Source organism: Gigantopelta aegis, chromosome 4, assembly GCF_016097555.1.
Source record: "Gigantopelta aegis isolate Gae_Host chromosome 4, Gae_host_genome, whole genome shotgun sequence".
Taxonomy (NCBI): Eukaryota; Metazoa; Mollusca; class Gastropoda; order Neomphalida; family Peltospiridae; genus Gigantopelta; species Gigantopelta aegis.
The window spans coordinates 104,277,586-104,303,044 of NC_054702.1; the positions used below are offsets into that span (position 1 = coordinate 104,277,586).

A 25,459-nucleotide genomic window follows, 5' to 3' on the forward strand; every position below is an offset into this window, starting at 1 on the left:
GTCAGTCTTTATCAGTCTTCACAACATTTAAAACATCAAAACACGACATGGTTCTCGAATCCAAAAATAGACCTGTTATGGAGCAATGGGTCCCTCGTGGAGGCGGGGATCGAACCTACAACCCGTTTTTGTACTGATCATGAACAACACAGTTATTGCAGTCAAAATCGTATCTCTGCACAAGGCAAAGGGACGTTTTGACAAGGTCGTCACTACGTCCAAGAATCCTGCCTTTAATCTAAATAATTAAAATATAGAGGATTAACTGGTTGTGGTAATATATTATTAAGAAACGTTTAATATACTTTTTAAATTTAACACACATTGTACCTCAAAGCCACTTGGCGAACAAACCGCAAACCTTCTCCTGTATGGGTGACTCCAGAATGATATGGAATTCGAACTATGGCATCCATCAAGGCGCGTTTACTTCTAAAGGAATTCAACCAAACTCGGTTTTGCACGTGGGTGGAGAACGTGACAACGCCCACCTGCACGGCAGAGGGTCCAATGTCGAAATCTCTCGTGAAGTTACGTACGAACTGAAGCTGTGTTTTAAAATTTCGTCTTCCTTCGCTTGATGAAGAATCTAAGAGGAAAACTAGATCTACGGGATCCGATTTGCATCCTGGAAAATGTAAATTAAGAAGTAAATAATGAGAAACGGCAAAATATCACTCTTCCAGTTAAATACTTAACTCATTTGATATGCAAATAACAGAATTCGCAAGTAAAGTAACATATTCGCACATTTTGAGTGCAATAACGAGTTTTAAAATATTATAATAGGTATAATTAACATATTTTGTGCAAAAACAATAACCGAATATTTAACTGAATCCCATTTGTCTGTAAACACATGATAAAATAACAATGTATATTCACTTGACATTAGTTCAAGTGATCTTATGTGTAAACAGAATAACATTGTTTTGAGCCAAAAATAAACATAGAAAATCATAAGCGTACGAGACTGGGGGGTGGTGGTGGTGGGGGGGGGGGGGGGGGAGGGGGGACCTCAAATTCGGGAGAAAAGTATATAAATATTCGGTCAAAATGTGTCAACCCGAGACCTTTTACCATATATTTCCATCATTCTACCCTCAAACGTGATTTGTTTACAACTCTATATAGCTGTTTGGTAGTAATGCTAATATGACTGAATGATTTTCTTTTCCAGATTCGGTCATTTTTTGTTTAATTCGGGCAAAAGCCAGCATACCCTCTACAAAAATGGGCGTCCGTACGCCTGTGTAGAAAATAATATATTGGAAATTTAATGTGGCCATTCCAAAGCATTAAACATAGTTGGAATATCACGTACCTGACGATGGACCACCTGCAATGGAAGTTGTATCAAAGTGAATATTAGTATAAACTATTCAGTATTATTGACGTTATGATATTATAGCAAGGCTTTCTATGCTTAATTACAAATTGGGTTTTTTAAATCAATCAGTAAGAAATCTTTTTCTTTCTTCTTTTTTTTTTCTTTTTGTCGACCAAATAAAGGTTGATTGTTTGTAATTAATGTAACACGTCTGACTCGTATGGAAATTACTTTTGTGACATAATGTTACTGTGATCTTAAATTAAAATGGACATTCCTTCGCTATATCTTATATTCCTATAACCTTTGGTATGCATCAGTTTGTCTAACATCAGGACAGATATAAAATGAATATGTTTTTGTATCCCCTTTCAGTTAATTTTGAAGAACTGAAAACATTCAATATAAAACATTGTAGAGTGTGTACGTACATGTATAGATTAAACGTTCACACCGAATGAAATGAATACACAAGGTAATGGTAAGGTAAGTTTTGGCAACACCCTGCCGACACATGAAGTATCGATAGTTTATTGGGTTTATAACTCACAAGCAGTTTGTTTAATTCGGTTTTCAATGGTGTGTAATGTAGCGAATGACGGTACGGTGAACATGAACTTGTCCTCGCTCGCTATAGTCAACAGCTCCGTCTTGTCAACAGAGTTACCAATTCCAATTGAGATGACCTTGACTCCCGTTGAATGCATTTTTGTCGCTTCGTGTGCTGTTTGCGGTTTTTCCGTCGACTGACCGTCCGTCAAGACAATAACAATCTGCTGCGAGTTGTTACGACCCCCGTGTGAGGGCAGGAAACTGTTCAGACGGACAAAGTTGAGTCCGTCGTCTGTCTGGGTGTTCCCGCTTCGGAACTTTATCTGTTGCATAGCCTGTGTGAGAGAGAAAACCAGCGTGAAGATACTAAAATAACGAAGCTTAAGTCCTATCTGTCAGACAAAGACAATAACTGAATCAAAAGATTGCCAGCCACAATTTTAATTCAATGAAACTAGATGAATTAAAGAACTTCCAAGGGGAAGTATGCCACCAGACTCTTTTCAACAACTTGCGGTCTTCAGAACAGAACAGAACGTCATTGTGAACTTAACTAACTCTAACTACAACATGTATACTATACCAACAAGCCTGCATATTATACATGTTTGCCTTTAGAAGCTAATCAAAGCGTACCTGAAGAAATGGTGATCTACACATTAGTTAAAGCGTTCGCTTGATCGCGGTCGGTCTAGGATCGATACCCGCCGGTGGACTCATTGGCCTATTTCTCGTTCCAGCCAGTGCTCCACAACTGGTGTAACAAAGGCCGTCTGTGGAATGGTGCATATAAAAGATCCCTTGTTGCTAATCGAAAAAGAGTAGCCCATGAAGTGGCGATAGCGGGTTTCCTCTCTCAATATGTGTGTGGTCCTTAACCATATGTCTGACGCCATATAAACGTAAATAAAATGTATTGAGTGCGTCGTTAAATAAAACATATCCTCCTTCCGTGTTATGAGTTTTGGAACGGCTCTTACCTTTATAAGGCTAGCTCTGTCTTGGTGTTGGTTCAGCCAGAACTCGTTCTTCACGGTCGAACTGAAGGTAACCACGCTGAACTGTACTTCGTTGGGCCCCACTTTGAAATCCTTGGTAAAATTTTCAACAAACTTTAGCTGAGTTTGAAAATTTGCCTGGCCTTCACTTCCCGATGTATCTAGTAGAAATACGATGTCCGCTGGCTTGTTGCGGCAAGCTAAAATATTTAATTTGCTGAGATTATTTCTAGTGCTTTTTCGTGAATGGTACCTTTTATTTACAAAATAACATTATAAGCGTTTATGCCGCAGATCTATGACTGAACAGTATTGTATGCATTAATACTTATTCGCAGTCTATAATATTGAGCGGCGGTAGTTCCTATATATTTAACTGTTTTGGTATATACCAGCTAACGAAAGCACGATATTTGCTGTCATTTTTACTTAAATAGCAAATCGGAAGAAAACAGGAAAGTCGGGAAAGAAAAACACATTTCAACCCATACCATCTATTATTTTGATCCAGCGATATAAAAACTATATTTAGATCACAAAATCATTGACAAGCTTTAGTTGAATATGATTAAACAAGTAACAGACGAACAATCAATGTCATGGTTAAACTGTGCTTCTTTAATGTACAGAGCTAGAGTGCATCAAAAACATCAGTGATGCCAACTCATTAACCCACCTACTCATCCCCACCAAAATATAATATAACAAGTGCGAATTACCGACTCTATGGAAACTACTTATCGTAGGTAGAATATCACAGAAAATGACACAACAATAATTTTCATGATATTCATTTTTATTTGCCACATCGACCTGTGAAGATATATTTTCATACTAGTGTTTTAAATTATAATTGCATGCATATCCATCACAATAGTTTTTGAAAAGAGAAACATGCAATGAACACCAAGACATTCATCACAAAAACATATACAGTTCATGCAACCAAGAGAGAGAGAGAGAGAGAGAGAGAGAGAGAGAGAGAGAGAGAGAGAGAGAGAGAGAGAGAGAGGGGGGGGGGGGGGGGGGGGAGTGAGAGATTTTGAGAATTTTAATCTGTTTATTCTCACGAATTCATGCAGCCTAAACCTCAGTTGAAAGACTATAAAAAAAGTCCCAAGCCCAAACATCAATGTATGCTCATAATATTAATTGACATAATAACCTGTGAATCAAATAATCATTTTAAATATAATAATAAATATGTAGGAAATGTATAAAATAACTTCCATTATTATATACCTTTCAACACACACACACACGCACACACACACACACGTATACATATATATTGTGTGCGTGCGTGTGTGTGTGTGAGAGAGTGCGCGCGCGCGTGCGTGCGTGCGTATGTGTGAGTGTGTAAGCTTATGTAAGTATAGCTTTATTAAAGAACGAAAAAAAGAGGCTTTCAACACATTTGATTCAAAGTTAAATTTGGCGTTGGACATATCGCCCTGTGCTTATATATATATATAAAAATGTAGTCTAGACTGAAGACGAATACAGTAATAGTGTAACGTTATTAAAAATTCGAGTCTATACTAAAAGTTTTATAGGCACCGGACATGGTTAAAAACAACACAAAACTTGATTACGTGACAGTAAATGTTTACATATAAAATATTTTAGCCAGAATTGTATAATGTTTAATATTTTGGAAACCACAGTAGGAGTGAAGGAGATGAGAATAACACAAATGTTATAGAAATGAAATGAATGTTCGGTTAACGAAGATGAATATATATAGTATATACCGTCATTGCACAGTCACCAACATGCATATAACAGTATAAAGATTAACATGCATTCATGCGTAACTTACAGTTTAAACCTGGGAACAGAAAATGTCAGCATATGCAATGTATATAAATATTCAATATTAAAAGCTTAAAAATCATAAATGGCGGTGTCTTGATAACATGGCTCATATATATGATTGAGGGACCCATGCGTGTATTGTTGTTGTTTTGAGGGTTTTGTTGTTGTTGTATGTTTGTTGTTTTCATTTCGATTTTTTTTTTTTTTTCATTGTTGTTGCCTTAAATTATTGCTATTGAAACAAACTTTTAAAAATATATGTACATATCGTTTTATCATTAACAATGGCTTTAGCAAGTTCGGAATGTGAACATATTATTAATAATACCTGTCTATTTCAAACATCTAAAACTTTAATACTGCAATAAAACAAGTAACATAATTTTACATACATTGAAATTTAAAGTAAAAAAGCAACAACAAAAATTTTCTTGTTGAAATGAGCACAAATATAAATGATATGATATATTTTCCTCTTTTATTATAATTACAAGTAAGTATAACTGATTTGTTTTTATCAGGATAATTTAACAAGATTGTTTTGAAATGGCATTAAAAACAACCAGGGGCGAATCCAGTATTTTGTAAAAGGGGGTCAGAAAATTCTAAAAATGTCGAAGGCAAATGAGCTGAGCTCCCAAAGGCAGCAAAATCTGTAGGTGAGTTCGGGGGCATGTTTCCAGGAATTATTAAAATAAAGATTCTCAGAAACATATTTACATGGCAGTTTAAAGTGTTGTATAGTATATTGTGGATAATGATTATTTTTATTATTTAAAGTCATTGAAAAGGGCACTTCAAACAAGCCGGGGGGGGGGGGGGGGAGGGTCACGAGACTCGTATGACCTCCCTCTGGATCCGCCAATGAAAATTAAATTGTCTCCTACTAAAGTCATTAAAAAGGGCACTTCAAACAAGCCGGGGGGAGACACGAGACTCGTATGACCTCCCTCTGGATCAACCAATGCAAATTCCATTGTTTTCTACAAAATGCTGACGTAAATCTCACCTGTGCATGTTATAGCATGTATCTCCTTCTCAATGGTCTTCAGAGCATCAAAATTTCCCACGGCGAACACGTGCTTGTTATCGGACGCAATGTTCTTGAGTTCCGAGCTGCGGATTCCTGACCCTATTCCTATTGAAATCACCCTCACCCCTGTGTTGTGAAGTAAGGTCGCCTCTTTGGCAGTCTCGCCGGAATTTGCTGAATTGCCATCAGTGAGGACAATCAGAAACTGGCTCACGTGACCTCTGGCGCCGTGAGCCGGTGAAAAACTGTTCTCCCGTACAAATTTCAGACCCAAGTGTGTCTGTGTGCCCCCACCCGTGTAGTGGATGTGTTTGATTGCTTGGAGAAGATCTGGTTTGGTTTTGTGGTCATTAAGATAGAAAGAGTTGTGAGGCCCATTAGAAAATGTCACAGCACCAATCTGAACGGCATTCGGACCGATGCTAAACTGCTTGGCGAAGTTATGAACAAAGTCAATTTGTTTCTGGAAATTTGAAGTTCCTTCGGATCCGGAAGCATCCAGTAAGAATACAATGTCTGCGGGAACTGACCTACATTCTGAAGGAAACGGGTAAATATGTACATGTTTTTGAATAAAGATATGCTGATACCATTACAAAATAAACATACCAACTCATGAGTACACTATTAAGACATGATAATCGACATAATATACATTTTTAACATTAGTAACTTTGTTTTAGACGTAATGCAAAAGACAAGGTAACATTTTAAGCAAATGTTAGGACAACTATTTTAAGTACATGTATATGTATTTATTTGACACATTCTAATACCGTGCGAGTGGTATAATTCGAGATTAACAACATTCCAGCGCGCACACACACACACACACACACACAGAGAGAGAGAGAGAGAGAGAGAGAGAGAGAGAGAGAGAGAGAGAGAGAGACAGACACACACACACACACACACACACACACACACAGACAGACAGACAGACAGACCATCAGCTTTAGTAATGCATAAGCCCAATTTAATATATTTTGTGAAATTAATAGTGATTATTAGGATGTATGTTATTAATAATTTTGGTGCATAATTACTGTGGAGTATCGAAAGCGTTTTTAAATAAATATATAAAATACCCACACTATTAGTTTCATTTACTTTTTTAAAACTATTTCTTACCTAATTCTCCAGCTGAAACAAAGAGAAGAAAAAAACTATAAAATGTGTGAAATATTTATTATAGTAATAATGTTTATAATATAACAGAATATATTCGTAAAAAAACCCCTCACAGTTTGTTTCAAAATAATATCGGAACAATGCTAAAATCATTTTGGTAATTTTTATTCAGTATATAATAAACTATTTAGTGATCTAAACAGAAAGGGCCATTTGACATATGGTATTCTGGTCAAATGAGTTTAATAATGAACAACGCGGGTCCCTCAAATCTAATTCCAGCTTTTCGGTCCTTTCACTTGAAAAAACATGATGATCAAACGCAAAAAAAAATGTCTTTAACGAAATCAATTTTTTTTTCAAGCTTGAAACCCAAGCGATCCGGTCCTGTTGACCCCGACTTTGATAACACTGAAGATAATGAATAAATAACAGATATGTAAATAATGACTAACAGTGGCATGTGGTTTTCACCACTTCGTTTTCGATGGTTTGCAAGGCTGTGAAGTTGGCCACAGTGAAGGCGTGATTCTTATCAGTGGCAATCGTATTCAGCTCGTTGGCGTCGATGTTTTTTCCTACTCCAATGGAGATCACTCTGAAAATGTAGAGAGCTAAGAATACAAAGACATTCATCAGCCACCGTGTTCAATATGTTGACAAACTCCAATAAGAATAAAAACTGAAACTCTGAAAATGTAGAGAGCTAAGAATACAAACACATTCAATGAGCCACAGTATACAATATGTTGACAAACTCCAATAAAAATATAAATATGAATTACAAAACCGTTATGAACGGTTAAAACCGCATCTCTGCACAATACAGAGTCGAATGAGTATTTGGCAAAATAGCGATTGATTCCATGAATATCTATGTAGTGTCTCGTCTATAGGAGGACAGCCACTCACGAGGAGATCCTTCACTGGGCAGTACATCCTTCCTGCACCACTCAAAGACGACTGTCGCTCGCAGACTAATATACTAAATCAACATTTGCACAGGATAGAGTATTTGGCAAAATAGCGATTGATTCCATGAATATCTATGTAGTGTCTCGTCTATAGGAGGACAGCCACTCACGAGGAGATCCTTCACTGGGCAATACATCCTTCCTGCACCACTCAAAGACGACTGTCGCTCGCAGACTAATATACTAAATCAACATTTGCACAGGATAGAGTATTTGGCAAAATAGCGATTGATTCCATGAATATCTATGTAGTGTCTCGTCTATAGGAGGACAGCCACTCACGAGGAGATCCTTCACTGGGCAGTACATCCTTCCTGCACCACTCAAAGACGACTGTCGCTCGCAGACTAATATACTAAATCAACATTTGCACAGGATAGAGTATTTGGCAAAATAGCGATTGATTCCATGAATATCTATGTAGTGTCTCGTCTATAGGAGGACAGCCACTCACGAGGAGATCCTTCACTGGGCAGTACATCCTTCCTGCACCACTCAAAGACGACTGTCGCTCGCAGACTAATATACTAAATCAACATTTGCACAGGATACAGCTCATTGGAATAAATATAGCTGTGAAGACGAGCACTATATCAACTTTATTAGCCATATAAACTTTATTATGTGCCAACATGCCATGCCTCTCCTTGAAAAATTCCTGTGGAGCACGTATCTGACTTTGGGGCCCATATCGGACTTTGGTGTATATACCCGGCTTTGGATTACGTACCTCACTTTTGGTGTACGTAGCTGACTTTTGCTATGCGTACCTGACTTTGATGTACATACCAGGCTTTTGGTTAACGTACCTGACTTTTGGTTTACGTACCTGACTTTGGTTTACGTACCTAACTTTTGGTTTACGTACCTGACTTTTGATTTACATACCTGACTTTTGTTGTATGTACCTGTCTTTGCTATACGTACCTGACTTTGCTGTACGTACCTGACTTTGGTTTACGTACCTGACTTTGGTAGCGTGCATATTATGTGCCTCCGCGATGGTCTTCGCCTTCTCCGACGACTGCCCGTCCGTCATAATGACCAGGATCTGGGTGGCGTCTTTCCTCGCGCCGTGTGCAGGTGTGAAACTCTGAGTTCTGGCAAACGCCAGGGCTAGGTTTGTCTCGGTGTTGCCTGCATCATAGGACATGTTGCTGATGACGGCCAGGATCTGCGACTTGGTCTTGTACTGGTTCAGCCAGAAAGCATTCTTCACCGTCGTCGAGAAGGTGGCGGCGCCGATCTGCACGGCGTCGGGCCCGATGTTGAACTTCTTCACGATGTTCTTCACAAATTCCAGCTGCTTGTTGAAGTTCGGCTTACCCTCACTCCCGGACGAATCCAGCAGGAAAACAACGTCGGCTTTTCGATTCTCGCATACTTAATCAAATATATAAGAAGAGAAAAAAGGAAATATATTAAATCAGTCTATATATTATTCTAATCAATAATAAATAATTACATAATTAGATTGGATAAACTAAGACAGTGGACAAAACTAAGATTTCTGTGCGACGAAGAAAAATGCAGATGTGTTCTTATTATATTAATGATACTTGCGGGTCCTTAATATAACTCATTCATGACCATGTTACAAAAACAATATGTTTAGGATCCTAAAAATAGCAGTGCAGTATACCAAATAGCATTATGCCTCGTCAAAATTCGAATAGCAGAATTCGAATTTGAGGTTTCTTCGGATTCGGAAACATCCAGTAAGAATACAATGTCTGCGGGAACTGACCTACATTCTGAAGGAAACGGGAAAATATGTACATGTCTTTGAATAAAGATATGCTGATACCGTTAGAAAATAAACATACCAATTCATGAGTACACTATTAAGACATGATAATCGACATAATATACATTCGTAACATTAGGAAAAATAGTTTTTAGACGTAATGCAAAAAGACAAGGTAACAAGGTATATGTATTTATTTGACAAATTCTAATACCGTGTGAGTGGTATAATTGGAGATTAGTGAAAAATGAATAAATTAATTAATGTTTAACAACACCCCAGCACACACACACACACACACACACACACACACACAACAACAACAACAACAGTAACACACACACACCAGCTTTAGTAATGCATAAGTCCATTTTAATATATTTTGTGAACTTAATGGGGTTTTTTTGTGTGCATAATTACTATGGAGTATCGAAAGCGTTTTAAATAAATATATTAAAATCTCAAACTATTAGCTAACTAGTTTCATTTATTTTTTTAAACTATTTCTTACCTAATTCTCCAGCTGAAAATAAGAAGAAAAAGACCATAAAATGTGTGAAATATTTATAATAACAATAATGTTTATAATATAACAGAATATATTCCGTAGAAAAAACTAGTAAAACCTACTGTTTGTTTCAAAATAATATCGGAACAATGCTAAAATCATTTTTGATCTAAACAGCAAGGGCCATTTGACTCAAATGGTATTCGGTTCAAATGAGTTTAATAATGAACGACGCAGGTCCCTCAAATCTAATTCCAGTTTTTAGGTCCTTTCACGTCAAAAAACAAGAAGGTGACCAAACGCAAAAGCTAATGTCTGCATCCAAATCGGTTTTTTAAAGCTTGAAGTCCAAGCGAATTGGTACCTTTGACCCCGTCTTTAATAACGCCGAAAATAATGAATAATATATATGTGACTAACTGTGGCATGTGGTTTTCACCACCTCGTGTTCGATGGTTTGCAAGGCTGTGAAGTTGGCCACAGTGAAGGCGTGATTCTTATCAGTGGCAATCGTATTCAGTTCGTTGCTATCAATGTTTTTTCCAACGCCAATGGAGATCACTCTGAAAAAATGAAATAGTGGTGTGTTAAGAATACAAACACATTCATTAGCCACCGATTACAACAATAATATGTTAACAAACTCCAGTAAGAAAAGAAACATTCATTAGCCACCGTGTACAATAAGTTAACAAACTCCAGTAAGAAAAGAAACATTCATTATCCACCGTGTACAATAAGTTAACAAACTCCAGTAAGTACACAAACATTCATTAGCCACCGTGTACAATCTGTTAACAAACTCCAGTAAAAAAACAAACATTCATTAGCCACCGTGTACAATCTGTTAACAAACTCCAGTAAGTACACAAACATTCATTAGCCAACGTGTACAATCTGTTAACAAACTCCAGTAAGAAAAGAAACATTCATTAGCCACCGTGTACAATCTGTTAACAAACTCCAGTAAGTACACACACATTCATTAGCCACCGTGTACAATCTGTTAACAAACTCCAGTAAGTACACAAACATTCATTAGTCACCGTGTACAATATGTTAACAAACTCCAGTAAGTACACAAACATTCATTAGCCACCGAGTACAATATGTTAACAAACTCCAGTAAGAAAAGAAACATTCATTAGCCACCGTGTACAATCTGTTAACAAACTCCAGTAAGTACACAAACATTCATTAGCCACCGTGTACAATATGTTAACAAACTCCAGTAAGTACACAAACATTCATTAGCCACCGAGTACAATATGTTAACAAACTCCAGTAAGAAAAGAAACATTCATTAGCCACCGTGTACAATCTGTTAACAAACTCCAGTAAGAAAAGAAACATTCATTAGCCACCGTGTACAATCTGTTAACAAACTCCAGTAAGAAAAGAAACATTCATTAGCCACCGTGTACAATCTGTTAACAAACTCCAGTAAGTACACACACATTCATTAGCCACCGTGTACAATCTGTTAACAAACTCCAGTAAGTACACAAACATTCATTAGTCACCGTGTACAATATGTTAACAAACTCCAGTAAGTACACAAACATTCATTAGCCACCGAGTACAATATGTTAACAAACTCCAGTAAAAAAAGAAACATTCATTAGCCACCGTGTACAATCTGTTAACAAACTCCAGTAAGTACACAAACATTCATTAGCCACCGAGTACAATATGTTAACAAACTCCAGTAAGAAAACAAACATTCATTAGCCACCGTGTACAATCTGTTAACAAACTCCAGTAAGTACACAAACATTCATTAGCCACCGTGTACAATCTGTTAACAAACTCCAGTAAGAAAAGAAACATTCATTAGTCACCGTGTACAATATGTTAACAAACTCCAGTAAGTACACAAACATTCATTAGCCACCGAGTACAATATGTTAACAAACTCCAGTAAGAAAAGAAACATTCATTAGCCACCGTGTACAATTTGTTAACAAACTCCAGTAAGTACACAAACATTCATTAGTCACCGTGTACAATATGTTAACAAACTCCAGTAAGTACACAAACATTCATTAGCCACCGAGTACAATATGTTAACAAACTCCAGTAAGAAAAGAAACATTCATTAGCCACCGTGTACAATCTGTTAACAAACTCCAGTAAGAAAAGAAACATTCATTAGCCACCGTGTACAATCTGTTAACAAACTCCAGTAAGAAAAGAAACATTCATTAGCCACCGTGTACAATCTGTTAACAAACTCCAGTAAGTACACAAACATTCATTAGCCAACGTGTACAATCTGTTAACAAACTCCAGTAAGAAAAGAAACATTCATTAGCCACCGTGTACAATCTGTTAACAAACTCCAGTAAGTACACACACATTCATTAGCCACCGTGTACAATCTGTTAACAAACTCCAGTAAGTACACAAACATTCATTAGTCACCGTGTACAATATGTTAACAAACTCCAGTAAGTACACAAACATTCATTAGCCACCGAGTACAATATGTTAACAAACTCCAGTAAGAAAAGAAACATTCATTAGCCACCGTGTACAATCTGTTAACAAACTCCAGTAAGTACACAAACATTCATTAGCCACCGTGTACAATATGTTAACAAACTCCAGTAAGTACACAAACATTCATTAGCCACCGAGTACAATATGTTAACAAACTCCAGTAAGAAAAGAAACATTCATTAGCCACCGTGTACAATCTGTTAACAAACTCCAGTAAGAAAAGAAACATTCATTAGCCACCGTGTACAATCTGTTAACAAACTCCAGTAAGAAAAGAAACATTCATTAGCCACCGTGTACAATCTGTTAACAAACTCCAGTAAGTACACACACATTCATTAGCCACCGTGTACAATCTGTTAACAAACTCCAGTAAGTACACAAACATTCATTAGTCACCGTGTACAATATGTTAACAAACTCCAGTAAGTACACAAACATTCATTAGCCACCGAGTACAATATGTTAACAAACTCCAGTAAAAAAAGAAACATTCATTAGCCACCGTGTACAATCTGTTAACAAACTCCAGTAAGTACACAAACATTCATTAGCCACCGAGTACAATATGTTAACAAACTCCAGTAAGAAAACAAACATTCATTAGCCACCGTGTACAATCTGTTAACAAACTCCAGTAAGTACACAAACATTCATTAGCCACCGTGTACAATCTGTTAACAAACTCCAGTAAGAAAAGAAACATTCATTAGTCACCGTGTACAATATGTTAACAAACTCCAGTAAGTACACAAACATTCATTAGCCACCGAGTACAATATGTTAACAAACTCCAGTAAGAAAAGAAACATTCATTAGCCACCGTGTACAATTTGTTAACAAACTCCAGTAAGTACACAAACATTCATTAGTCACCGTGTACAATATGTTAACAAACTCCAGTAAGTACACAAACATTCATTAGCCACCGAGTACAATATGTTAACAAACTCCAGTAAGAAAAGAAACATTCATTAGCCACCGTGTACAATCTGTTAACAAACTCCAGTAAGAAAAGAAACATTCATTAGCCACCGTGTACAATCTGTTAACAAACTCCAGTAAGAAAAGAAACATTCATTAGCCACCGTGTACAATCTGTTAACAAACTCCAGTAAGTACACACACATTCATTAGCCACCGTGTACAATCTGTTAACAAACTCCAGTAAGTACACAAACATTCATTAGTCACCGTGTACAATATGTTAACAAACTCCAGTAAGTACACAAACATCCATTAGTCACCGTGTACAATATGTTAACACAATCCAGTAAGAATACAAACATTCATTAGCCACCGTGTACAGTCTGTCAACAAACTCCAGTAAGTACATAAACATCCATTAGCCACCGTGTACAATCTGTTAACAAACTCCAGTAAGAACACAAACATTTAATTAGCCACGATGTACAATATGTTGACAAACATCAGTAAGAAAACAAACATGCATTAGCCACCGTGTACAATCTGTTAACAAACTCCAGTAAGTACACAAACATTCATTAGCCACCGTGTACAATCTGTTAACAAACTCCAGTAAGAAAACAAACATTCATTAGTCACCGTGTACAATCTGTTAACAAACTCCAGTAAGAATACAAACATTTCATTAGCCACGTTGTACAATATGTTGACAAACATCAGTAATAATACAAACATTCATTAGCCACCGTGAACAATATGTTACCAAACTCCAGAAAGAATATAAAAATTCATTAGCCACCGAGAACAATATGTTACCGAACTTCAGAAAGAATATAAACATTCATTAGCCACCGTGTACAATATGTTACCAAACTCCAGTAAGAATATAAACATTCATTAGCCACCGAGAACAATATGTTAACAAACTCCAGAAAGAATACAAACATTCATTAGCCACCGTGTACAATATGTTGACAAACTCCAGTAAGTACACAAACATTCATTAGCCACCGTGTACAATATGTTCACAAACTCCAGTAAGAATACAAACATTCATTAGCCACTGTGTACAATATGATAACTAACTCCAGTAAGAATACAAACATTCATTAGCCACTGTGTACAATATGTTAACTAACTCCAGTAAGAATACAAACATTCATTAGCTGCTGTGTACAGTATGTTAACAAACTCAAGTAAGAATATAAACATTCATTAACCACCGAGTACAATATGTTAACACACTCCAGTAAGAAAACAAACATTCATTAGCCACTGTGTACAATATGTTAAGTAACTCCAGTAAAAATACAAACATTCATTAGCCACCGTGTACAATATTTTAACAAACTCCAGAAAGTACACAAACATTCATTAGCCACTGTGTACAATATGTTAACAAACTCAAGTAAGAATATAAACATTCATTAACCACCGTGTACAATATGTTGACAAACTCAAGTAAGAATACAAACATTCATTAGCCACTGTGTACAATATGTTAACTAACTCCAGTAAGTACACAAACATTCATTAGCCACCGAGTACAATATGTTAACAAACTCCAGTAAAAAAAGAAACATTCATTAGCCACTGTGTACAATCTGTTAACAAACTCCAGTAAGTACACAAACATTCATTAGCCACCGAGTACAATATGTTAACAAACTCCAGTAAGAAAACAAACATTCATTAGCCACCGTGTACAATCTGTTAACAAACTCCAGTAAGTACACAAACATTCATTAGCCACCGTGTACAATCTGTTAACAAACTCCAGTAAGAAAAGAAACATTCATTAGCCACCGTGTACAATCTGTTAACAAATTCCAGTAAGTACACACACATTCATTAGCCACCGTGTACAATCTGTTAACAAACTCCAGTAAGTACACAAACATTCATTAGTCACCGTGTACAATATGTTAACAAAGTCCAGTAAGTACGCAAACATTCATTAGTCACCGTGTACAATATGTTAACAAACTCCAGTAAGTACACAAACATTCATTAGCCACCGAGTACAGTATGTTAACAAACTCCAGTAAGAAAACAAACATTCATTAGCCACCGTGTACAGTCTGTTATCAAACTCCAGTAAGTACACAAACATTCATTAGCCACCGAGTACAATATGTTAACAAACTCCAGAAAGAATACAAACATTCATTAGCCACCGTGTACAATATGTTAACTAACTCCAGTAAGAATACAAACATTCATTAGCTGCTGTGTACAGTATGTTAACAAACTCAAGTAAGAATATAAACATTCATTAACCACCGTGTACAATATGTTGACAAACTCAAGTAAGAATATATACTACCGTGAACAATATGTTAACAAACTCAAGTAAGAATACAAACATTCATTAGCCACTGTGTACAATATGTTAACTAACTCCAGTAAGAAAAGAAATATCCATTAGCCACCGAGTACAATATGTTAACAAACTCCAGTAAGAAAACAAACATTCATTAGCCACCGAGTACAGTCTGTTATCAAACTCCAGTAAGTACACAAACATTCATTAGCCACCGAGTACAATATGTTAACAAACTCCAGAAAGAATACAAACATTCATTAGCCACCGTGTACAATATGTTGACAAACTCCAGTAAGTACACAAACATTCATTAGCCACCGTGTACAATATGTTAAGTAACTCCAGTAAAAATACAAACATTCATTAGCCACCGTGTACAATCTGTTATCAAACTCCAGTAAGTACACAAACATTCATTAGCCACCGAGTACAATATGTTAACAAACTCCAGTAAGAAAACAAACATTCATTAGCCACCGTGTACAATCTGTTAACAAACTCCAGTAAGTACACAAACATTCATTAGCCACCGTGTACAATCTGTTAACAAACTCCAGTAAGAAAAGAAACATTCATTAGTCATCGTGCACAATATCTGTTAACAAACTCCAGTAAGTACACACACATTCATTAGCCACCGTTTACAATATGTTGACAAACTCCAGTAAGTACACAAACATTCATTAGCCACCGTGTACAATATGTTAACAAACTCCAGAAAGAATACAAACATTCATTAGCCACCGTTTACAATATGTTCACAAACTCCAGTAAGAATACAAACATTCATTAGCCACTGTGTACAATATGTTAACTAACTCCAGTAAGAATACAAACATTCATTAGCTGCTGTGTACAATATGTTAACAAACTCAAGTAAGAATATAAACATTCATTAACCACCGAGTACAATATGATAACAAACTCCAGTAAGAAAACAAACATTCATTAGCCACTGTGTACAATATGTTAAGTAACTCCAGTAAAAATACAAACATTCATTAGCCACCGTGTACAATATTTTAACAAACTCCAGAAAGTACACAAACATTCATTAGCCACTGTGTACAATATGTTAACAAACTCAAGTAAGAATATAAACATTCATTAACCACCGTGTACAATATGTTGACAAACTCAAGTAAGAATATAAACATTCATTAGCTACCGTGTACAATATGTTGACAAACTCAAGTAAGAATATATACTACCGTGAACAATATGTTAACTAACTCAAGTAAGAATACAAACATTCATTAGCCACTGTGTACAATATGTTAACAAACTCCAGTAAGAAAAGAAACATTCATTAGCCACTGTGTACAATCTGTTAACAAACTCCAGTAAGTACACAAACATTCATTAGCCACCGAGTACAATATGTTAACAAACTCCAGTAAGAAAACAAACATTCATTAGCCACCGTGTACAATCTGTTAACAAACTCCAGTAAGTACACAAACATTCATTAGCCACCGTGTACAATCTGTTAACAAACTCCAGTAAGAATACAAACATTCATTAGCCGCTGTGTACAATATGTTAACAAACTCAAGGAAGAATATAAACATTCCTTAACCACCGTGTACAATATGTTGACAAACTCAAGTAAGAATATAAACATTCATTAGCTACCGTGTACAATATGTTGACAAACTCCAGTAAGAATACAAACATTCATTAGCCACCGTGAACAATATGTTAATAAACTCCAGAAAGAATATAAACATTCATTAGCCACTGTGTACAATATGTTAACAAACTTCAGTAAGAATACAAACATTCATTAGCCACCGTGTACAATATGTTAACAAACTTCAGTAAGAATACAAACATCCATTAGCCACCGTGAACAATATGTTAACTATCTTCAGTAAGAATACAAATATTCATTAGCCACCGTGTTAACTAACTTCAGTAAGAATACAAACATCCATTAGCCACCGTGTACAATATGTTAACTAACTCCAGTAAGAACACAAACATTCATTAGTCACCGTGTGCATTATGTTAACAAACTCCAGTAAGAACACAAACATTCATTAGTCACCGTGTGCATTATGTTAACAAACTCCAGTAAGAACACAAACATCCATTAGCCACCGTGTGCATTATGTTAACAAACTCCAGTAAGAACACAAACATCCATTAGCCACCGTGTACAATATGTTAACAAACTCCAGTAAGAACAGAAACATTCATTAGTCACCGTGTGCATTATGTTAACTAACTCCAGTAAGAATACAAACATTCATTAGCCACCGTGTGCATTATGTTAACAAACTCCAGTAAGAATACAAACATCCATTAGCCACCGTGTGCATTATGTTAACAAACTCCAGTAAGAATACAAACCTGAACGACTAAACCGTTGTGCATGATTAAAACCGTATTTCTGCACAATACAGAGTCGAATGGGAATTTGGCAAAATAGTGATTGATTCCATGAATATATATCTAGTGCCTCGTTTATGGGAAGACAGGCACTCCTGGGAAGATACATGTACTTCACTAGACAATACATCCTTTCTAGTTCCTGTACCGTCCAAAGAGAACTTTCACTCACAGATTAATTTAATAAATCAAACTAGCACAGGACAGAGCTCATTGGTATAAATACAGCTGTGAAGACAGGCACTATATCAACTGTATTAGCCATATTAACTGTATATGTGCCAACATGCCTCGTCTCCCCTTGGAAAAACCCATGCGGACACTCCTATAGTCTTGATATTCCAATCATAGGCACAGATTAAAACGGGCACAAATACAACAACAACAACAGCAAAAGTAAATTTTAAACACATAAAACAAAAAAACCCACAAAAAAAATGTAAGCAAAAAAAAAACCCTGAGATATACAAGGTACATGAGCATTTGACATGATCTTCGTTTTTTTAGTGTTATTCTTGAATACAGTACACCCGCGTTGTTTCAAAAATGCACCCGCAAAGCTTCCTGGAGCAATTGCTCAACACTTGTTTCATTGTACGTACACTAACTTCCGTACCTGACTTTGTTGTATGTACCTGATGTTGTTGTATATACCTGACTTTGGCGTACGTACATGTATTTTGTGTACTGACTTTGGCGTAAATACCTGACATTGGCGTAAATACCTGACTTTGGCGTAAATACCTGACTTTGTTGTATGTACCTGACTTTGTTGTATGTACCTGACTTTGTTGTATATACCTGACTTTGGCGTACGTACATGTATTTTGTGTACGTAGGCCTATCTGACTTTGGCGTAAATACCTGACATTGGCGTAACTACCTGACTTTGGCGTATGTACCTGACTTTGGCGTACGTACCTGACTTAATTGGTGTACGTACCTGACTTTGGCGTACGTACCTGTCTTTGCTGTACGTACTTGTCTTTGGTGTACGTACCTGACTTTGGTAGCATGCAAATTATGTGCTTCAACGATTGTCTTCGGCTTCTCCGACGACTGCCCGTCCGTCATAATGACCAGGATCTGGGTGGCGTCTTTCCTCGCGCCGTGTGCAGGTGTGAAACTCTGAGTTCTGGCAAACGCCAGGGCTAGGTTTGTCTCGGTGTTGCCTGCATCATAGGACATGTTGCTGATGGCGGCCAGGATCTGCGACTTCGTCTTGTACTGGTTCAGCCAGAAAGCATTCTTCACCGTCGTCGAGAAGGTGGCGGCGCCGATCTGCACGGCGTCGGGCCCGATGTTGAACTTCTTCACGATGTTCTTCACAAACTCCAGCTGCTTGTTGAAGTTCGGCTTACCCTCACTCCCGGACGAATCCAGCAGGAAAACAACGTCGGCTTTTCGATTCTCGCATACTTAATCAAATATATAAGAAGTGAAAAAGGAAATATATTATATTTCTATATATTATTCTAATCAATAATCAATAATTAGATTAGATAAACTAAGACAGTGGACACAACTTTCTGTGTGAAAAAGAAAAACGCAGATGTGTTCTTATTATAGTAATGATACTTTCGGGTCCTTAATATAACTCATTTATTACCATGTTAAAAAAACAATATGTTTAGGATTCTAAAAGTAGCACTGCAGTATACCAAATAACATCGCCGTGTCAAAATTCGAATAGCACTTATCTATAAACAGTGCATTATAGAAACACGCCATGGGTGAGATATGTAATCTTTTATGCCGTTTACAATATATCGTAGAAAAGTATATAAAATAAGTTATGAAATAATAATAAAGCAAACAAACAAACAAACAAACAAACAAACAAAATAATAATAATAATAATAATAATAATAATAATAATAATAATAAATAAAAACACCTGTAGTAGGTCCTGGTATGATAGTAGCTGCGAGAGTAGTAAAGTCTGGAAAAAAAATAAAATAAAATAACGATTAAACACACCGGTAAAGTTACATATTAAAAATGTTTTCTTGTTTAGAATATCAGTGTCTGTATATTCAATGTGTTTCTGGTCGTCTTTAATATTTGTAAGAAGCCCAAACTGGATTTTGTGTTCGAATAATTTCATACGTACGAAAGAAATTATATTTTTGGAAATAAAATGAAATTTAACCTAGTTCAAATATTAGAACGATCAGAAACACGTTTAATGTATAGCCACTAATATTTTATGCAGAAAAATATATTTGATATGTAATTACAATCGTTAAAACGTCTTTGTTAGTCGATAACATTGTTAAGAAGTGCAGCAAACTCAGGAATGTCCCTTTAACATAAAACATAAACGCAGAGGTGGACAGCAAAAGAAGTTTAAAAAATAGGAGCTGCCAGATCGATGGAAACATAACTGTACTTCAAAGGAGACAAAGGTAAGAAGCAATAGGATTTAAAACCAAAACATCTCACCATGAGGTGTCAATTTGATTAACACTGCGTTTGAATGAGACCTAAATTTTAAATAAGATCCAAAGGAAATCAAATAATAGCGCGTCACAAGAACCTCTTTCTCACTGTTTCTGTCTACCCCCCCCCCCCCCGTCTATCTCTCTCACGTACACGCATGTATAATATAGCCTACATACACACAAACACATTTGACGATGTATTCTAAATATATAAATTTTAACAAGAAATACACTAATGATTGCAGGTTTTATTTTTAAAAACGTAGGCCTATTGCAAATAGTTTTTGTTTTGTTTTTCACCAATCTAATTAAAATTAGCTCCACTATTACATGTGCATCTAACACCAGCCAGTTGGAGCTCATGTCCACCAATCAAAACCTTACTTGCAGAATCATGCCAGTGATTTAAAACTAACAACACTGCGTAGTCCCCAATGTCCAGGTAACATTTCGCCTGTAAATAATAATTTAAATATTGACCAATCACACTTCGCCTTTTATAACGTTATTTGGGAGCATATAAATTCTAAAAATATCGAGCGAGTCTATTTTAGTGAACCATACCAATACGTACGGGGTGGGTTATCATTCTTCAATTTTACATTAAAAATTATTTATTTATTTATACCCCCCCAACTAAATCAGTCTTCAGTTTTACATTAAAAATTATTTATTTTATAAAATAAAACATGTTTTAAGGCATTCGTAATTCACACGAAACATGACTAATACCCTCAGGATAATTCGGAATGTTTTCAAATTATTTTTAAATCACTGGCAGGATTCTGCAAGTAAGGTTTTGATTGGTGGACATGAGCTCCAACTGGCTGGTGTTAGATCCACATGTAATAGTGGAGCTAATTTTAATTAGATTGGTTTTTCACTTCCTAACAACACATTCCTTTAAAGGACAAACCTGTAGTTTGAGACAAGGCCAGATGAAGAAGACAACCAACAAACAGAATTAAATGATTACAAGCCATTTTCCCCACCAGCTCCTCTCCACCGCCCGAGAGGAATATGTCTGGCAGTCTTCTATAGCATTATCAGACAGGTAACCTTACAACACATGACAAGTTTCCACAGTAGGCCTATCAGCTACTAAAGGCGCGAATACAAGGGGTGACTGCCGGAGTTGCGCACCCCTTATTTGAACTTCGAAGTGCCTCGAAAAGCCAATGTTAGAAAGGAATTTCTTTCTTTTCAGAGGAGAAGGTGATCTTCGTTGGCTGGGTGTTTCTAAGGCATATTGCCCATATACAATGCATGGTATTGGTAGTGGACTGTGGACTACCATAAAAGATCTGCTAAATGTTGCGCCTCCTCTCTAGAAAGTTCATGTAACCGCCCGTGTCTACTAGGTCTAGATAAGAAGATAAAGCTTTACCAACCTTGTCGTAGATAGTTCCAGAACGATCGTAAAGATTTATAGATATGGATAAATTATACATGTATACGAATCATATATTTGGTACCGAGCGGTAAAAACAAAGACAAAAAAAAAAAAACCAAGAAGAAAAAAATCGTGATTAATATAAAAAAATCGTGATTAATATAAAAAAATCGTGATTAGATAATCGAACGACTTCCCAATCCCATTAGATTCAACACCACTACTGAATATCTCCGTTTAGTCCAACTAGAAACAAAATAAAAATAAATAAAATGTTGCGGAGAAAGCGCAATATTCATGCAACTTAAAATATTAAGCCTACCTATTTTAGAATAATGTTCTGCGTTGGCTGCCTGGAACCATATTCATATTGTATTCATATAATGTATACAGGGCTGTAGCTAGCATGGGGGCAAGGGAGGCAGTTACCCCCCCCCCCCCCCGAAAAAAATTCGGAAAGCATTATAGAAACTTAAAGGAGTTTTAGACTATTAACTACTCAGTTGCGCCCACACCCCAACACCCCCCAAAAAAAAAATCCTAGCTACGGCCCTGCTTATTCATGTACTAATAAATGGCTATAAACATTAAAAAACCAGTATATCTTGTAAATATTGTGCATTTTATTCCATCATGTTATCGACATTTATTGGTTTTACATTTTTTTATGGGCATTTAATATTGCTTGAGGGAATGAATGAATGAATGTTTAACGACACCCCATCACGAAAAATACATCGGCTATTGGGTGTCAAACTATGGTAAGGAAGGAAATGTTTTATTTAACGACGCACTCAACACATTTTTTATTTACGGTTATATGGCGTCGGATCAAAACTATGGTAATGCAAACAAATAAGGTGATGATCAACATCAATATAAAAATTCAAGAGTTAAATAAAAACAGTGTAAAGAACTGTGCAAAAATACAAATATCACAGATAGATACTGACTTTTACTCAAAATTCCAATTGGTGCTGTACTGGCCATTCTCAAAGAGAATGTTACACCCCTGCACCACGGTGAGGTTACAGCACTCGCAGGGGTTGCTTGAGTGAGTAATTTAATTTAATTAAAACATTTATGTGTTGCTGTTCAATCATTTTGCTTTATTTAGTAAAATATTAATTTTCAAAACGAAACCCAAGAGGTCAAAAGGTTAGCTACGGTCCTAAAATATCTAAATTTCAATACAGTAGCGCGTTCTGGAGGACGAACGTTCGCTAACAATCTAACTGGTACTGTCATGTTGTATCATACCACATTCATTTTATGTTAGGCGGCGAGAAAAAAAAACAGTCTAGTAAGTGACCGCGAGTACTCTCCTTCCTGATTTGACCTAACACGACTACGCACATTTTGCACGGGAACACGTGTGATCATAAATGATGACAGGTTATTTCCGGTAAAAAAAAGAAATGGCGGTATTGACTTCTGTAAGTATTCAATGTATCATGCCAAATAACTTATTAGTGTAAATGTAGTATATCAACTTTGCATATGGTGTAATTAAACGTTTAGGGTAGGCGTCGATTGCGCTTGGGTACGTACGTTTAAGATGTGTGACACCACTGATTTTTGCACGTGGAAGTGTTAGCCCGAGTACTCTGACTGTAAGAGAGCTAGACGGACATTTGGACATAAACACGCTCTCATTACAGTCAGAGACCAACCTATGTCTTTTTTTGGCAATTCCTGACTACCAAACGGTAGGCAACGAGTCCCGCTCTAATACCACAACAATCCTATGTTTGACGTCAAATACCTTTACATCAATCATTTTCGAGTTAAGTGATACAAAAAAATCCACATATTAATCACTAATACACTTACTACAGAAAGAAACCCGACAGCACCCACATTCAGCTACGCTTCGTGACACTCTGTCGCAACAATTGCAAAGCTCGGCGATCTATTTCGAGACGTAGACCACGTGATCGCGCACTGGGCGATTCCGCCTTGTGCAGTAGTTACAGGGGCCGTCTCATATCAAGTGAAGTTACAACATGGAAGAGTTGGCTAATGCCGTTTTGGATGAATTTGGATTTCATTATGTCATTAAACCAAAACAATTACACATTATTGATTCCATTTTGAATTTGAAGGATACATTTGGGGTGTTATCGACAGGATACGGCAAAAGTATGTGCTACGTACTGCCTCCTCTTATGAGATGACCCCTGTAACTGCTGCACAAGGCGGAACCGCCCAGTCTCGAAATAGATCGCCGAGCTTTGCAATTGTTGCGACGGAGTGTCACAAAGCGTAGCTGAATGTGGGTGCTGTCGGGTTTCTTTCTGTAGTAAGTGTATTAGTGATTAATATGTGGATTTTTTTGTATCACTTAACTCGAAAATGATTGATGTAAAGGTATTTGACGTCAAACATAGGATTGTTGTGGTATTAGAGCGGGACTCGTTGCCTACCGTTTGGTAGTCAGGAATTGCCAAAAAAAGACATAGGTTGGTCTCTGACTGTAATGAGAGCGTGTTTATGTCCAAATGTCCGTCTAGCTCTCTTACAGTCAGAGTACTCGGGCTAGTGGAAGTGTTAACAAAATCCGTCAACTTTCTTACCTACCTACCTACCCCCCTTTACAAAATGTTAAAAATAATTGTAAGGGTTATGTTAAGAATTAATTACAAATCTTATCCGACGCCATATAAGAATAACAATATTTAAAATGCGTTAAATAAAATATTTGTTTCTTCCGTTTTGTGGTATACCCCAAAATACAAAATTATTTCCAAGATTTGAGTTCTTCGTTTGATGTTCTTGACAATTAATGCCAGTAAGATTTTAGTATTTATTTATTTCAAGGGGCATAAGTTGGCAAGAGTACTGAATTTCCCCCAGTGCAATTTAATACAATAAAACAGTTGATTACAACCGTCCGGACGGTGTATCGGCGCGTCCGGTGATTCAGCACACTTGGTATTTTGCTTAAGTATGCTTAAGTTGTCATGTTCTCGGTGTATTTAACGAATTAAAGTTCAATTCCTTTTTTCAATGGTTAATCAAGTATCAGCATATTTATTGTTAAGGGTGCAATTAAAAAAACACAAAAAAAAACACAACAACAACATTATATCATAATTTCAAAATAAATCATTCACCTGTTTTCGTGTATATAAACTTGGTCAGCCTTATTGATATTAAGAATGTTAAAACCAGTCTAAAACACCTTTCCTGCATTTTTAAAATTATAGCAAAAAGTATAAATGTAATTATTTTTGTTCGGTTATTTTTATTTAAACGGAAAAGGAAAACAAAGACAAATGCAAACAAAACAAAAATTTTACACCTTAATTGACAGTCATTTCAGTTCACAATTGTCACATTGTTATAAAAAATAAAAGCGAAATAAGATCCACGTGTGTGC

The 25,459-nt window shown here is 36.4% G+C and overlaps 1 protein-coding gene across 1 annotated transcript in view; it reads right to left on the reverse strand.

Annotated features, from left to right (window-relative positions):
* LOC121370130 (collagen alpha-4(VI) chain-like) overlaps positions 1-21,667 on the reverse strand; it is a 36,758-nt gene extending 15,091 nt beyond the window's left edge. Inside the window, exons 1-12 of the mRNA XM_041495237.1 lie at positions 21,601-21,667; positions 19,241-19,658; positions 10,512-10,654; positions 10,095-10,106; positions 8,802-9,219; positions 7,318-7,460; positions 6,863-6,874; positions 5,708-6,268; positions 2,797-3,080; positions 1,881-2,274; positions 1,325-1,339; positions 331-628 (exon numbers count right to left, since the gene is read on the reverse strand). Coding sequence (XP_041351171.1) covers positions 331-628; positions 1,325-1,339; positions 1,881-2,274; positions 2,797-3,080; positions 5,708-6,268; positions 6,863-6,874; positions 7,318-7,460; positions 8,802-9,219; positions 10,095-10,106; positions 10,512-10,654; positions 19,241-19,658; positions 21,601-21,667 — 2,765 coding nt within the window. The remainder of the gene's footprint in view (positions 1-330; positions 629-1,324; positions 1,340-1,880; positions 2,275-2,796; positions 3,081-5,707; positions 6,269-6,862; positions 6,875-7,317; positions 7,461-8,801; positions 9,220-10,094; positions 10,107-10,511; positions 10,655-19,240; positions 19,659-21,600) is intronic.
* Between the last annotated feature and the right edge of the window lie 3,792 nt (positions 21,668-25,459).